The sequence below is a fragment of the Struthio camelus genome, chromosome 1, assembly GCF_040807025.1.
Source record: "Struthio camelus isolate bStrCam1 chromosome 1, bStrCam1.hap1, whole genome shotgun sequence".
Taxonomy (NCBI): domain Eukaryota; kingdom Metazoa; phylum Chordata; class Aves; order Struthioniformes; family Struthionidae; genus Struthio; species Struthio camelus.
Window position 1 is genome coordinate 212134323 of NC_090942.1, and position 16034 is coordinate 212150356.

Consider the following 16034-nt stretch of genomic DNA (forward strand, 5'->3'; position numbering starts at 1 on the left):
AAAAAAAAAAAAAGGACAAGGGACTAGAAAAGAATACAGTTTACCTTCTCACTTTCCTCAGAAATACCTTCAGAACAAATTATTTTACATATGACTAGCATTGTAATTTGTTTACTTATCCTGAAATGTTTTTCTTTGACTGATCTGGAAAATGCTCTAAGTTATATGTATCACGCTAACATCAAGAGGATTGTAACTATGAAGACTATATAACTATGTAATTATGAAGAACCACCTGCTTGGTTTTGCTGTGCTATTCTCTGATTGAAATCTTCAATGCATGTTACTTTTTCTACTATCAACTTAAAGTAATATTTATCTGAAATAGCAGGAATGTTACTTGTTTTTTCTGATGGTAGATTCTCTTAACAGTTTTTTCCCCTTTTTTAAAGAAAGTACAGCTTTCACTTCTAACTGAAAGAGGAATGGGAGAAGCAGTGCAGGAGTTTGTAGACAAAGAAGAAAAAGATGCTATAGAAGAGTTGGTGAAGTTTCAACTAGAAAAAACACAGAGGTTTCTTAAGGAGCGTCGCACTGATGCAGAGGAAGAAAAAATAGATGAGGAGGTAGTATATACTGTAAACCTTTATTCTTTAGAAAAGGCCAAGACTGACAGTAGAAAAGTTAGCACTCAAAACTGGTTTAATAGCTTTGCCTGTGTGGCACAGTGGGTGCAACGCTTGTCTATAGTCAGTCACCTGTGTTCTGGAATTAACTAACGTGATGATGATGAAGTTTCAAATAGATAGTTTAAAAGCTTGTATTAAAACTGTGTTTTATGGTATGTTTATGCTGATTTCCACTTTATTTGCGCACACACACATACGTTAAAAAGATCTCCTGCCCCTCTAGCTGTGTGCAAACTTTCGTGAAACATACCACACATGATGCTAAGTAATCTTACATACAAAAACTCATTCACTCTAATAATCTAGTCCTGAAGGACTGAGGCTTAATTGACAAATTATCTCTAGTGCGAGAAAGATAGAGTTAACTAGATAACAATAGAAGCATATATGATGATATAAGCATATATGATATGCTAATGTGTTACTGTTGGAGAACACATCTTAAAAGTATAAGTCTCAGGATCTAAGAGCATTTCATACTGGGTTTAGACCAAAAATCTGTCTAGATCAGTATGCAGTCTTCAACTACATATGCTTAAAACAAAAATTTGTTCTTAGTTTTTTTTCATACTGCCTTAGGAAGGAGTACATGAACAGGGCAAGCATAAAGGACACTTTCCTTCAAGTGATCTACTATCTTTTAATTGCTTGCAGCTCAAGGTTGTCCGGAGCTAAACCTGCTTTCTGTGTGTAGAAATCCTGAATAGATTTCTGCATCAACTTCTTGAGCGTCTACTTGACCGCATGTAAACTTATAGCCAAGCATAGTATGATCAGGAGTTCTACAGCTTAACTGTGCACTGTGTAAAGAATACCCTTGGGTGTGGTGGGGAGAGGGAAGGAGGCTGCACCTACCTGCATGCTTGTTGCTTTAATTCGTGAGGGTTTGAAAGATGCCATGAACAATTAGTACCTGTAAGCTTTCTGTGCTACTTACAGGATTTTTGTTTTGTCTTTTGGACTAATACCATCTTATTTCCTTGTCCCCATCATATCTTCTCCATACTTGACAAGTTGAGCTTTCTTAGTTGTATGTGTACATTGCAATATTTGTCTCCTTGTAATCTTATTTCCTTCTAATGTGCCTCTTCATCTCAACCCCCTCTTTTCCAGTTACTCGTATTTAACTGTCCCTTATTGCTTAATTACCTGTATTCTGTTTCTCTTGAATGTAGTGTCTCCTACTTTTCATCATGTACAAAGCTTTTTTCCCCTGCAGTGATGTAGCTATAGGAGAGTTAAAGATAACATGAGATTCTTAAACAGCCCATAATGTAGTTATAGAAAGGAAGTAGGAAGGAAAGGGCTCTAAACAGATTGTTTAACTGTTATTACACTTTTGTTTTCTTCTCATGTGAGCAGCAACTTGGCATAGGGGGGGAGTGGGAATGCTAATGTGTGCGTTTTGTTTGTTTTTTAGCAAGTAATATTGAAACTTCTGAGGCCCTCTGAGCCCTGGACCTTTGTATGACTGACTTTGATCCAGGACACTCTGGAGCTGATTCAAGATATTTTGTACTACTTTCACTTGAAATTTCTTGATTGCTGAATAGTTAGGGCCTTTCTGTATCTCCCAAAGTAGTAGAATGTGTTAGAAACTCGGGAATGGAGCTGTTGCTGTCTTCCCTTCAAAACTTTCCTTGAAAAATAATTGTCATTCTGCTTCCATTCAGAACAAATCTACCGTGAAGGTGCTTTGTTTAGATCACCAGTAACAAGTCGATTGAGTTTGACTTAATATTTCAGAGATCAAGACTTCTCACTTTTTTTGTATCTTGAATTGTGTGAAATAAATTACTATTTTGATGGGAATTTTTTTTTAATTCAGGTGCGAAGATTTAGGGAGAGTAGAAGAAAGAATACTGAAGAAGAAGATGAGGAAGTTCGTGAGGTAAGTCCTTTGAATTGTGAATGTAAATTGAAGAATTGAATGGTGACTTTGGCATATGAAAGAAGTAGCTTAGTGTAGTACTTGAACATGATCCTTGAGGAAAAAGTGCCTATCTGCTTAGGAAAGATTAGCAAATCTTTTTAAAGACATCCTTAGTATAGTATGTGCCTAAGCTACTGCTTGATTTGGCTTTTAAGGTCTCTTTTCTTGTGTAAATTATTTTATGAGCCTGAATATCCAGTAGTCCTTACTTTGAACTGACCTTAGACCAGGCAGGTGATCTCCAGAGATCTTCAGCTGTTTGTGATCCCATCACCGGTGGAGATGGGCTCTGTTGAGTGATGTTACTGGAAGGAATGAATCTTGGCAGCACCTTAGTACTGTATTCTTTCTCAGCAATTCAGATCTTAGATCTCCCAAAGATTCAGGTCTCGGTGGTAGATGTCTTTCCAAAGAGAATTTGCAGCCACCACCACCACTGGTTCCTTTGCCTTTGTAAGCTATATGGGACTGGAATAAAATCTTAAGGAGAAGGACACTTGGAGTGATATTCAACTTTCCTAATTTGGACTTGTTCACTTCATGGGAACTAGTTGTCCAAGTACCTAGTGTCATCAATAAAGATCTAGTCAATGGAACCCAGAGGGCACTTCCTCGGAGTTAGGTGTACATATCTAACATAAGATGGTCCAAATTCTTCACTAACCTCCACTGACCATAGTCTATTAACTACGCTCTCTTACAGAATGGAGCTGGTTAACTACTTCCCATATACACTTCTAAATTAAATAAGGTGACTCTTGACCCTAGTTTTTGACAGACTTCCTTGACTTTCATAAAGCTGTGGATTTAGATCTACTGAGTTTGAATTGTTTAAACATACATATGAAAACTAGGATTTAACACTGCTGCATCTCGTCTTTTAAGGTTCTTTTCCTATATCACTTACTGTTCCCTTTCAGGCAATGACCAGAGCTAGAGCCCACAGATCTGAGGATACAATTCTTGCCTCAGCCTCCAGTGATGAAGAACTAATGGATATGGGGATGAAAGCCACTGGTGATTCAGATGACAGCCTTCCTTCAACAATGAGCCGAGGAAGGGGTAGGGGAAGAGGTAGGGCAAGAGGTGCAAGAGGGCAAAGTTCAACAGCAAGAGGATCATCTCGAAGGGGAAGAGGTAAGAAAAATCTAATTCTTTGTACTGCAGTTACTGACCCTTTTCTTTAAAAGGGGGACTCTCTTCTGACGCTACCATGCAGTGCAAATTTGTTGCTTAAGAACTCCTATTGAAAAATCTTGCACAAATATTTATGATGCCATACCATATATGGTTAACTGCCTTACAAAGCCTAAGCTGTGACTTTTTCACAGTTTAATTGTCTTCCTTCCCTGCTAGGGAAACTTAGCAGACTTGGGAGATATAAGAAATGCATTGTTGGGAAGGTGTGTGCTATGAAGTGTGTCAACGTAGCTTTCTTACTGCTAATGGTAGTGCAACAGTTTGGATCTTATCAATATAAGGAGGAGGTACAGATTAGCTCTATCCTAACACAATTTACCTGAGACTTCATTGTTTCTGATGACTGAGAAAGTAGTAGGGAGTGTTTCCTCAGTAAGATGAATTAAACAGCTCTTTGGCTGTATGTGGTTATGTACTTTACAGTGATTGCTTTACTTCAGTTATGGAGGCTTACTTAATGATGTAATTTGGAGTCTTGCCAGTAGTATATTCTCCTTTGACTTGTCTTAGTAAGACGCACAGAAGTCTGAAAGTGAGAGATCTAAGAGCAGGATGAGTTGGAACAAAGCCATCTTAAGAATGGATTGGTTTGTGCCTTGAAGATAGTTTTATAAGCATGTACTCCAACATAGTTGTGATGTAGTCAGATCTGGGGTGCATTTGATACAAGGCTGTGCGTGTGGAGCTTGACCCAAAGCAGGCCCTCAGCATGCAGGAAGGCTTGGACTTAAGGAAGGAAGGGAAGGAGTGAAGAGGAATGGATGTTTTTAAGTGACTTCCCACTCGGTAATGACAGACTAAAGGAAAAAAAAACTTAAAAAATAAAAATAAAAAAACCAACCCTCTGAACAGAACTGCATCCTGCTTATTATTCCTACAGGAAACACGAGTCAAGAATCAGCTACTAGTAGCAGAACATACAAGCCTGTGTCCATTCCTGCTAAGAACATGTCTATTGTGGATGGTATGTCTGCTCTAATCTACTCTCTCAAATTATAATGAAACTGTCTATTTTATGGTGAAGTCTCTTAATTGTCTTTATTTGTATTAGATTCAGCTGTGAGATTATTTTTGACTCTAATGAAATAACTGTGTGTGAGAGAGACAGTTCACTAAATCTCATTGACTAGACCTCATAAAACATTGAGATGGCATTTAACTCCATAATCAGCTGATCTGGTCACATATCTGACAAGGAGTTATAAAATGCAACCAGAATGGTATCTTCAGAAGTGAAGGACAATGCGTGACCAGTAGGTTCTGGCATTGTAAAGAACTCTTTTTGTTACAAGAATGGTGGAGGCTAGTTGAATGCGATCAAGATGAATGTGACAAATAACTAGGATTTGGAAGATGCAAATAACTATTGTTCGCTTGCATTCATTCAGCAAAAAACTGGGATTTGAAGAATACAAATAGTAAATGCACCCATTTCTTTTTCATAGTGTAAGGAAAATTGAAGTGAATATAGCAATGATTAAGAATGAAGATTGGGACATGTGGTATGCTTGTATAAATCTTGAATGACTCGACACAAAAGTAAACTAAATTCATTCATTCTTGCTTCATAAGAACAGTTGCCTTTGAAAGTTACCTTTTTCACCTGGTCTTTAAATGGCCTCTTTGCATATTAATGAAAATACATACACTAACCTGAAAAATCTCTTCAGTACAATGATGTGGCTTTTAGATTACTATCACCTTCAGGAAATTGAGATTAGAACTTCAAATTATCCGAATTTCCTTACGAGCTGCACTCCAGCGGTGTTGATTCTGTTGAGTTATTGTCGTCAGGGCTATTTATAGGTGTATTACTTTGCTGCATTGGAGCCAATGGGTGTTTTATTCTACTTCATTGCTGTAAACAATTAACTTAATCTCAAAGTAACTGCTACAAAATTACTTTTGTAAAACTTTTGAGATCCTACCATAAACATATTAAATGACTTCCCTTTAGCAAGCCAAGTTTAAATAACACTCTCTGTTAAGATCTTGAGTTCTGTTAAACTCCCTGTTAAAAATAGATTATGAATAGTATATGTTCCTAGGCAAAGCTATGGTAGTTTTTGTAACTTGGTTAGATCAAAAGATGGAATGTTTGAACTTCTTGTCAGTGTGCTCTGAGTTTGCAGATACTGCATATGGTGCCCCTTCTGTACTGGCATGTGGATTGCTTAAAATGCCCATAGATGCTATGGGGTGTGCAGAGATCGTTTTGTTCTTGTTCTTTCTGAGAGCTGGAGGTGAAACTGATAAACGACTTCTTTCTTGTTAGAGATACTGGTAGTTGTGTTTTAATTGTGACTGAGCCCCCTCTTTTCTGTCGTAGAAATAGGCACTTGCACTTAACAGGTGTTAGATCTTGGGACAGCATGCAGATGCAGCAGACCCAAACTAGGCACCTGTAGATTAACCTTATCATACATTTGCAGGTAATGGTAAATCAAGCTGTTTATATTCTTGAACTACATATGAAACATGCTCAAATTCTTAGAAGCATTTTTATTTCTCCTTTATAATAGCAGACTTTTTCCTGAACAAATCAGGGCTACGGCTTCTTGCTCCTCCTTAATTCATTGCTAACCCTTCTATATGGGGCTATCATAGTTCTTCTTACTCCCACATGTGTTCTGCAGGGATCTGGTGCTTCATCCCTCAACTGTTTACTACCTTCATAAAAAACAACATTCATATGTCAGTTTGCTTTCTTAACTGCAGCTTATTAGCAAGTCCAAAAGAATATCTTCAGAGGTCTAGCTCTGAAGCTGTCAAACTGAAATATTAAACTAAACTTCAGCTGAAGAAACAGGTGATGATAAAACTCTCTGCTGGATTCAGGCATAGGCAGCCCTCTGGCAAGACCTCTCGCTCCTGGCTGCAATCAAGTATCCTGTGACTGGAAGGGAAAGTAGCAGCTCTCGCTAACCTTTATATGCAATTTCTCCAAAAAAGAACAAAAAAGAGAGAAAGATTTGGTCTTGCAATAGTATGATGATGAGGACTTTGACTAAAGCATGCCCCAAATGGGTTGTTAGCAAGTTTTGACCTTTTGGCAGGAGCCCATCTATTTAAACTAAGCTCCATCGACCTTGGAGTATTTCGCCTGGGCTTCGAGTCTAGATTTGTAAGCACTGTTTTTCTTCTTTAATGCTTCGATTATCTGTGCTGTTTCTTCAGAGCCTGCCCCCTGGAGCAATGAACGACTGCTCACAGCGTGTGGCTTAAGTAGCTTATCAGTTTATCTCCCCTAGTACCAACTGGTGTTCCAACAACTTGCTACACAGTAAGACCAAGCGGATTTGTGTTAGAGTTTACTCAACTTGTAGAAACTGGTCCAGTTTCCATTTTTTAAGGGCTGCCAACATTCTACATCGAGTAGAGCTTATTAAGTCGCCGCCTTCTTCTTCCTGAAGCAACTGGGTACAGTATGCAGGAAGATGTTGCCTACTGCCCGTTCCAGGTCGATGTTCCTGGCACATTTATTTTACCTCCTGTGGCACTAGGGTATAGCTATTCCTTTTCTTTGACAGATACTGCAAAATTAACATGCAAAAGCCTCAGCCAGTGACCTAAAATACTGCCTAGACATCATCGGGCTTACCCAGTGCATCACTGTGTCCATTAAATGTGAGACGTACAGGACAATCAATAGCATTGCTAGTCTCTCTTCATCCAACCCAAAGTTTCTGTGGGTTTGGCAGTCAGACGGGCAAGCACTTGCTAATGCCTGCGGAGGTCAGATCCTTGGAGCCGTCAGGTTCTCGGAAGGGCTTAATTTCTATTTTATCAGCCAAGGACCTTGGCTTGTCTTGCTTTGTGTGTGTGTGGGGGAGGAGGGGGTTTGTGTGCGTGGGTGTGCGTTTTCAGTCCTCTACAGAAGACATGCCTGCTCAGCAGGTTTTGGTGTGACAAGATCTACATGACACTGTTTGCATGTTGTCACGCGAGCCCCTTAAAAATACTAACTTTGTTTTACTCTAGCCTTTAGGTCTTTGAAACCACAGCCCTCCTGGAATTCATCTAAGTCTTACTCAGAGGTGAGAAGCATCTGGCAGGAATACAGCTGCAGAGCTGCCTTCTGCTACCTTGTGATCTGGAAACAAGTAGCTGGTCAAAACTTCAGCGTAAACCAGCCCAAGTTCCCAAGCTGCTGGTTGCAGCAGCAAGGGTCTGCACGTTCGTTCTTTGTTGTTGGGGTTTTTTTGGTTTTGGTAGTGGGTCTCTCAGAAAAATACAAAGACCGCGTTGTACTTGTGAAGAGTCCGTAGTCTAAGACGTGCAGAGCTATAGGCCTGCGGGCTCCTTTGGGGATTTGCAAGGTCGAGAGCCACACTTCTGCTGGAGCTGCACACTGTACAGTTCCAGCCTGGAGCCCCCTCAAGTGTGTGCTACAGCTAAGTAGGTATTCAATTTGGGTCCCCTTCTCCCCTCCCCCAGGAAAGGCACTCTCCTCAAACTTTATGTGCTGTATCTCTGGGAGAATGAAAAATTTGGTCTACAAACTTTATAAAAGGCCTGCCTCTTTTCTGTTTTTTCAGGATATTATAGATGATGACTCCGACGTAGAAGGAATTCCAGTTGTTCCTTCTTCCAGAGGAAATCACAGGTTGGTACGTGTCTTTTGTTAAGAAGTCTGCCATGACTGCGTTACTTCTGATTGCGAAGCAGTAGAATCTGGGGCTGGGGGTCACTCTTTGGACAAACAGATTTTCAAAAAATTCGGAGCAGTGTTTAGAGAACTTAGATGACCTTTGGTTACCTACTGATGTGCATGATCTCCATGTGACAGGAAGCTGATGTGTTGACTGAGAGAAGCTAGGGCAGAGTTTCACACTTCATCAGTATGTGTAAAACTGGCTCCCTCTGCACACTGCGATTTCCATTCATTCTTAAGCTCTGTACTGATGGAGCAGATCGGAGTTAAAGCTGCTGGAACATCTCCTATTTGAGAACTGCACTTGGTAACTTTTTCTCCCCCTCCCTTCTCCTCTTTGTATATTTCAAGGTTGCCCACTACATCTTCACTTAGTAGAAGGGCTTCACAAAGCCAAACATCTCGAGGAGTTGAATTCGACTCAGAGGAGGTAGGGGATACAGTGGTCTTCTCTCTGTCTAGTTCTTGTCCGTGTCTTTCGTTTACTGTTTTACAGCTGCTTGAAGAAAGCACCTCAGAATAAACTGGCGTGGTTTTTTTACTAACAGCACTACATTAGGGCAAGCAATTTTTAATAAAAACAGGTGCAGGATTGTCACACATACGTAAGGCTAGAAGGGACCTCAAGCAGATATCCAGAAGTGAGGGGAAAAAACAGATTGGCTGTCTCGTTGTCGTTCCTGAGAAGTGTGGAACAGGGGAGGCTACTGCATGCTATGGGCAGTCTGTCCACGTGCTTGGCTATGTCCTTTGACTTATTTCCTGGGCTCTTAATTGCTCCAAATCGTGTGAATCCTTTAGAAAACCAACACACCAAACAAACCCCTGTGCCCTCAACAATTCAGCTGCCCGTTCTTCCCGTATGTATGGGAACTGCCGGGAAGAGTTTACTCTGCAATCAGTAAACGGGTAGCATGTCCTTTATTCCCAGCTTTACACTGACTACAATACAGGCTCTGCTGTAAGCACTCTGCTGCCTGTTGTCATGGACTCTGCGGTTGTCCTGTGTGGCCGGGATCCCGGCCTTAGGGATGTCAGACGTTGGCAGATTATGTGAAATGTTTCTTCCTTCTGCCCACTCTACTGTCTGTTGGTACCTGAAATACAAAGCTGCATGTCTTCCTGAATGTACAAAAACAGTACCTTGATTCTTGCATTTCTTATTACCTCATGAGGTGTAGATGAATATGACTTCATCTGAAGTATGTTCTGCCCCTAATGACAACATTTTGCTAATCTAAAGAGGAGCTCCCTCTCTGTGGCTCGGAATGCATGACGGTTTGAGGAATGCATATCTATTTGCAAATTGCAGGAGGAATTTGACCCCTTCAAGAGCACTGCAGCATCAAGAAGAACTAAATGATTTCAGGCTCGCTAGATCAGAGAGGCCACTGAAGGAAATGGAGAGCAGTATACGAAGCATACCCTGTACGATGCTTTTCTGTAAACGATGGTTTGCCTTAAATCTCCACTTCTGTGGCATGGCTTAATTTGGTGGCACTGCATTCAGTACGATGTGTGTGTCGCGTTACTCGATGCAGAGAGTGTCTAACATTTTACAAGCTTTTTGAAGAAGTACTGCCTGAAACTGCTAATTCTGTGTGAAGCTTCCAAAAGCCTTTCAGATGCTTTTTCAGATGGGAATGTAAGCAACAGAGTCATATCTTTTATAGAAAAGGTCATTCTTTGGGGACTTGAGTTTTCCGGAGGAGTAAATTCAGGGTAGGATGCAGGTATGGAAAAGGACATGGATTTGGCCAGAACAACGAACTTTGCACTTATTTGCAATTTTGGTACCGTTACAGTTCAAAACTCTAAAGAGTAGCAATTTGACCCAAAGATACCGTACTGCCCAGAGTGTTCAGGGTTAGCACTGGAAAATGTGGTGGTACTTCCAGCTTCCCGGGAGAACTAAACCCATGACTTCTGCTCCGTAAGCCCTAGACTTCAGGCTGAATTGCATTATCAGCTTCCTACCCTTCTAAATAAGATGCAGGGGCTAGAACCCTGCAACTGTGCAAGGAATGCTGCTTGAAGAACTAAGGAGTTGAGCCAGGAAAGGGCAAGACGTTGCCTCCTACTTTCTCTTAGTTGATGGTTTCCAGCTCTCTCTTACCGCGGCCCTCCTGAAGCGTCCTTGCTGTTTTTCCAAATACTTCTCCACACGAGACTTTCAACACGGAATAGTGTGTTGACAGCGAGGAAACAACTGCTATTGGACCTGCTAGAAGAGCTAGACCTGCTGCTTCTTTGCCTTTTCTCTCCCCCGCCGCCTCAAAACAAAGAAGTGCCAAGATGTCAATTGCCAAGATGGAGCTTTTCCAGGAAGAAGCCAGAAGAATTTATCAGCTAAGCCCCCAGCACGTCAGAGACGCACTAAACACAGCGAGGAGCAGCAGCCATGCTTTTGCGTTGTTTTGCCTTCTCCCCCAAAGGTAGGCGGTTGCCCGTCGTGTTGCTGTCTGTGGCTCTCGCTGAATGTGACTGTTGCTACTTGGTCTGCCAGCATTCTGCCGAAGTGAACTTAAAGGAGGCTCACGCTTCCCGAGGACTTCTGTAGCAATGATCAAGCCTTTGGAATTCCTAGGGTACAACTCAGTTAGCAATTCCCAGAGCAGTATGCTCACTTCAGGTTTTGGGACGCAGTTTGGTACTCTTAATGAAGGTAAACAGTAAGAGCTGTCAAAGCCATTAGAATAATAACCTATGCACTAGACAAGCGGCTGCCTTTTTTGAGCTATCTGTGTTAAAGAAACAGTGCATGTCACTTGTATGGACTGCATTGAATCAAAGGGATTAAGATTTTAATGTGCTTTGCTTCTTTATGTTGCTACCCAAATTACACCTATTTTGTTAGAGAGACTGGAGACAAATAGCTAATTCACTGCTTCATTAAGATCTTAAGGGGAGTCTGTCTTCTAAGGTTGCAGGCACATGCTGGGCAAAGACCTTTAGCAAAGGTGTCAGAAAGGAGTCATTTCAAAGTCTGTTTGGTTTGGTCTACCTTCTTCACAAGGATGTTGTTGGTTTTCTCCGTTAACTGTCAAATTCATAGACGGTACGTTTTTCTGTTAAACTGCAGCCGTTGTCAAATAGCCTGACAGAAGATAAAGACAGGATCTTTACTTTCAGAGGGGAAAGTGGTGTGCGTAGAAAGATATTTCTTCTAATGATCAACGTGCTTGTACAAGGACAAGACACTGTTTCTCCCTCACAGCATGCTGTTGTAAAAAGGATGCTTCTCGTTCGTGTAACTTGCAAGCCACCTTCCGAAGGAACCTCTTGGAGCCTCGAGGCACTGTTAGGCAGAGCGCTGCACAGGGCAACGAAGATGTGCTCAGAGCAGGGAGCTCTGAGGGACGTGAGGTCTAGGGAGAAGGTGAGGAGAGGCCACGGGGAGCCCAAGGCCCTTCAGGTGCCCTTCCCAGCACTGCTGCAGGGCTTTGCTGTGCAGAGGCCATCAGGGAGCAGCTGAGGCGGGAAGACTTGCGCTCAGCAAGCCTGCGGGGCCTGGGCAAGGAGAGAGCACCTCGCCGCCCTGGCAGACCAGCTCCCCAGCCATCTGCCGTGGGCTGCGCTACGGCAATGCATTCAGCTTTGCTCCGAGAGAGCCTCCCGCGTGTTCCCACCATCGGCGCTTGGGCACGTGTCCCTGGCATATTTGCATATCAAAGCCAGTTGGGTGGTCCTGGAGTTTCCCAGCAGCCTTTGCTCCCTCACGCCTCAGCGCTGCCGCTCACGGGTCACAGTGGCCTTGATCACGTTGCCAGGAGCTGCTGGTGTGGTGCTGCACTCCTTGGGCAACCGAGGAGGTGGGAGGTGGTGAGAGGGCCTGCTCTGCGGTTGCGCCTTGGGACCTGGAGCAGCACTTTCACCACTTGTGTTTTCCCTTTGGCATCGCCGACTCAGAGCCTGTGGGCTCTGAGTCATCGTCGTCGCAGCCATGCTGCGTAAGGACGGGAGGACAAACAACCCCCCCAAGAGAGTCCGATTCCAGCTCCCCGAGAGGCACTGGCGCGAGGAGCTGGACTGCGAGAGCCGCGAGGCTGCTGCGGCGCTTTCGGGCGCAGCAGCTCCCTCGTCCTCTTCTGCGCTGCTCTGGGGGGAGCCCAGCCAGCCTGACGAGCACGGCCTGCCCCGCGCGTGGCCAGCTCGGAAGGCAAGGAAGACCTGGCTGAGGGGCCTGTCTTCTCGTCTCTGGCAGCTGGGCAGATGCTCTGCGGGTAAGAAAGTCCTCAGAGCCAGCAGCTCTCCACATGCCGCTGGGGATCCCTCCCTTGGCAGAGCAGGGCAGCCCAGCGGGGAGAGATGGCTGAGGGGCGCTCGGCCTGCCCCAGCCTCCTCGAGCAACATCCTAAGGGCAGGCAGGTGGCTTCCCCAGGAGGTACGCTGCCTGCCTTGAGTCAAGGCCCCTCCGAGGGGCTTCTTGGAGCAGGGAGCCCAGGCAGGGATGGAGGGCCCCTGCCCACAGCAGCCCTGAGACCCTCAGTGCTCCTGCCGGGGCAGCCAGGCACCGGCGCTCATACCTGGGGGTTTTGCACTCCTTCCGTTGCCAGCCAGCCAGTCTTGCTCCAGCAAGAAGAAAGGCAAGAAGGCCCAGAAGCCCATGGAGACCCTTGCTGCCATGTAAGCCATTTCTGTCCAGCTCTCTCCTACAGATCGTTCCCCCTGTTCCTCAGTGGACCCCAGCATGCCCTCGGGCTGGCCAGCCAGCCAGCCGGCACACACATCCTCCCCGCATGGCCCTGCCCAAAGCACACGCGCTGCACTGGGCCCCCATCCAGGCGAGGCACATCACAGCCTGCTCGAGCTCACCTCGAGCTGCCTCTCCTGGCCCTCCTCAGGGCTGAGCCTCAGCTCAGCTCTCCTCCTCCACCCGCACTGCCCACAAGGCCAGGAGAAGCTGGCCTGAGCCCCCCGGCAGTCGGGAGTGCGAGGCAAACTGTGGTGGCCCCAGGGCTGTGCCCGGCACACCAGCCGGCTGCACTTTGGAGGAGGCCTGAGTCTGTCATCTGCACCCTTCTGCTCACTGCCTTGCCCTTCCCGTCGCTGCAGCGTGCCCACGGGCCTTGTGGACGAGCAAGGGGAGAGCAGCACCAGTGCCTCCGGCCCAGTCAGCGGCCAACACCTGGTGAGTGAGGGCAGCCCCCGTCACACAGGTCTCAGCTGGCCCCTGCGGCGACACCCGTGCCCGCCTTGGCAAGCGGCAGAGCCCCCAAGCCCAGGGCACAGGGTCCCCGCTCCCCTCCCGGCCCGGCCCGGCTGCACCCAGCCTTGGCCTGCTGCCTGCTCGCCCTCCTGCCGTTGGCCAGCGGAGGAGAAAGGCAGCAGGCAGCTCAGTCCCAAAGGCAGAGAGCGCCTGGGCAGCAGTTGGGAGGAGCAGCTGTGGAAAGGCTGCCTTCCATGCACGTCCCAAACGCCTCCTGTTGGAGCAGGGGCTGCGCCCGGGAAGCTGCAAGCACCGCCGCAACAGCCCCAGCAGCCCTGGCTTGCCATCTGGCTCTGCCTGCCAGAGCCCCCAGCCTCCCTCGAGATCCATCGCCTCCACACCTTCTCTCCTTCCTCTCTGAGCCCTTGTCTTTCCCGCCCTTGTCCACAAAGGCCGAGGAGAGCCTCGACGCAGGGGTGCCCAGCCCTGAGGAAAGGGGCATGCCTTGTGGGGAAGACACCGGCGAGACGGGTAAGCCCCGAGCTGCCTGGGTGCCCACGCAACAAGGCTGGCACGACATGGGCATGCAGGGGTGCTGGGCTGAGCCAAGCAGCTGGCAGCAAAGGGCATCCCTTCCTGGACAACCTGGACATAGCCGTGAGAAGGCCTTGGGAGGTAGCGTGGGTGTGGGGTGCCCAGGATGCCTTGGGGAAGCGGTTTCCTGCAGCAGGGTTGACAGAGGTGACAAAAGATGCCCAGGAGAAGAGCCCCAACAGACATGACCCAGGCTGCTGCTGGCAGCGGGCAGTGCCTGCAGGGCGCCAGCACCCGCTGATCCCAGGAGGGATCTGGGGCCTGCTGGGGCAGATGCGCAAGCAGGGATCTGGGGGCTGCCTGCAAGGCAGGCCATGGGCAGACGGGTCAGGAACGGGAAGCCCTGCTGGGACTCAGCAAGGCCATCCTGCCCTGCTGCTGCTGCTGCTGCTGTTTTCCTGGCTCCTCTGGTGCTTTGGGAAACTCCACGGCATTTGCAGCGCGTAGGGGAGGCAACGGCTGTGCTTGGCAGGAGCACCGTTCAGTTGGGCTCTCCTCTCCTCCCATCTTCCTCCTCGCCCCCCTGCAGCAGAAGGCTGTGCCTCGGAGCCAAGCTGCGACGAGGACATAGAGGCGGCCGTCCGATACATCTGCAAATACGTCAAGGACCTGGCCGCCTACATGGACCAAGCCATCGCCCTGGGTAGGCCGCCAGGGCTGGAGGGTGAGGTCTGGTGCACAGCGGGACTGGGCTCCCGCTGACGGCCGCAGAGCCAAGCGTGAAGGGAAGGCAGGGTCTTTTGTTGGAAGGGAAGAGCTTTCCGACCTCACTGTGCACGTGGAGAGGGAACAGAGGGTTGGCGGGTGCCCCCTGGCCTGAGCCCCAGGCTGGCAGCCCGCCTGGGCAGTTGACACCAGGCTCTCTGGCTCACCTGGTGCGCAGGACGCGGGACAAAGGCCTTTCTGCCCGCGGCTTTGTCCTTGCCTGCGTGGGGGTGGAAGAGCTCCCCACCGAGGCAAGGAGGGCTGTCCACCGAGGCAAGGAGGGCTGGCAAGAGCAGGCCTGAACGTCTGTGCCTGCTCTTGCTGTCCTTGGGGGTTTTGTCAGAGGGCGCCCCATCAGCAGGCCCAAACCCTTGTGGGCTGCGGTGTCTCTTTTCACCTTGGGCTTTTTCCTTCCAGAAATGGAGCTCGCCAAAGGCCTTCAAGCCTTGGCAAGCGTCTTCAAGAAGACCAGCTCTGCAGAGGTAAGCTGGTGCAGATGCGCAGCTCCCAGAGCTCACCCCACAAACCCCGGTGCCCTGCTCCCTGGGCTCCCACTCCAGCTGCCCGGCAGCGGGCTTGGCCCTGCCAGCTTCTGCAGGCCTCCCGTCTCCCTCCCAGCAGGCTCTTTGCCGCCTGCGCCTGCCAGCTCCCAGCCCAGGCCGGCGCTTTGCTGCTTGCACGCGTGCAAGGCAAGCACGGCTAAGACACCTAGAAACAACCCCTTCCACATGGCCGTCTTGCTGAGAAGACTCTTTTCCTCACTCTTCCTCCACCTTTGAGAAGGTACTTCCCTGGTCTCGCCATGTCGTCGTCACTCGCAGCAACACGTGTTTTCTCGTTTCACAGGCATCCGTGCCAGCGCTGCAGCACGAGGCAGCCACCGAGGTAGGCCCTCGGCAAGGCAATGAAGAGCAAAAGCTGCGCCTTCAGGTAGCAGAGCCGCCCAACACAGGCTCTTGCCCCTAGTCCCACACAAGGCTGCTCATGCGTGCGCCCCGGCATGCACAGTCCTGAGCCAGACAGTGCAGAGGGCCTCTGCTCAGCAGCAAGGACATGCTGGCCACCTCCCTACTCCCGGCGACCACAGGCAGCTCTTGCCACAGCTGCCTTCTCGTTTGTGCTCGGCCTTGCTAGTGCCTTGGCGCAGCTCCCCTTCCACGCGCACCCGGC

General features: G+C 47.5%; 1 protein-coding gene across 29 annotated transcripts in view; it reads left to right on the top strand.

Moving 5' to 3' along the window:
- Positions 1-16034, top strand: part of MRE11 (MRE11 homolog, double strand break repair nuclease) — a 59167-nt gene that overhangs the window by 14235 nt on the left and 28898 nt on the right. For 10 of the 29 annotated variants that reach the window (XM_068930450.1, XM_068930472.1, XM_068930455.1 and 7 more), the window contains exons 13-19: positions 393-566; positions 2458-2520; positions 3483-3699; positions 4643-4726; positions 7744-7799; positions 8301-8368; positions 9729-11224. In XM_068930450.1, coding sequence (XP_068786551.1) covers positions 393-566; positions 2458-2520; positions 3483-3699; positions 4643-4726; positions 7744-7799; positions 8301-8368; positions 9729-9906 — 840 coding nt within the window. In that variant the 3' untranslated portion in view covers positions 9907-11224. Of the gene's footprint in view, positions 1-392; positions 567-2457; positions 2521-3482; positions 3700-4642; positions 4727-7743; positions 7800-8300; positions 8373-8767; positions 8847-9728; positions 11225-16034 lie in introns of those variants that run through there. The other 19 variants (XR_011138725.1, XM_068930465.1, XM_068930469.1 and 16 more) reach the window with 6 other exon arrangements.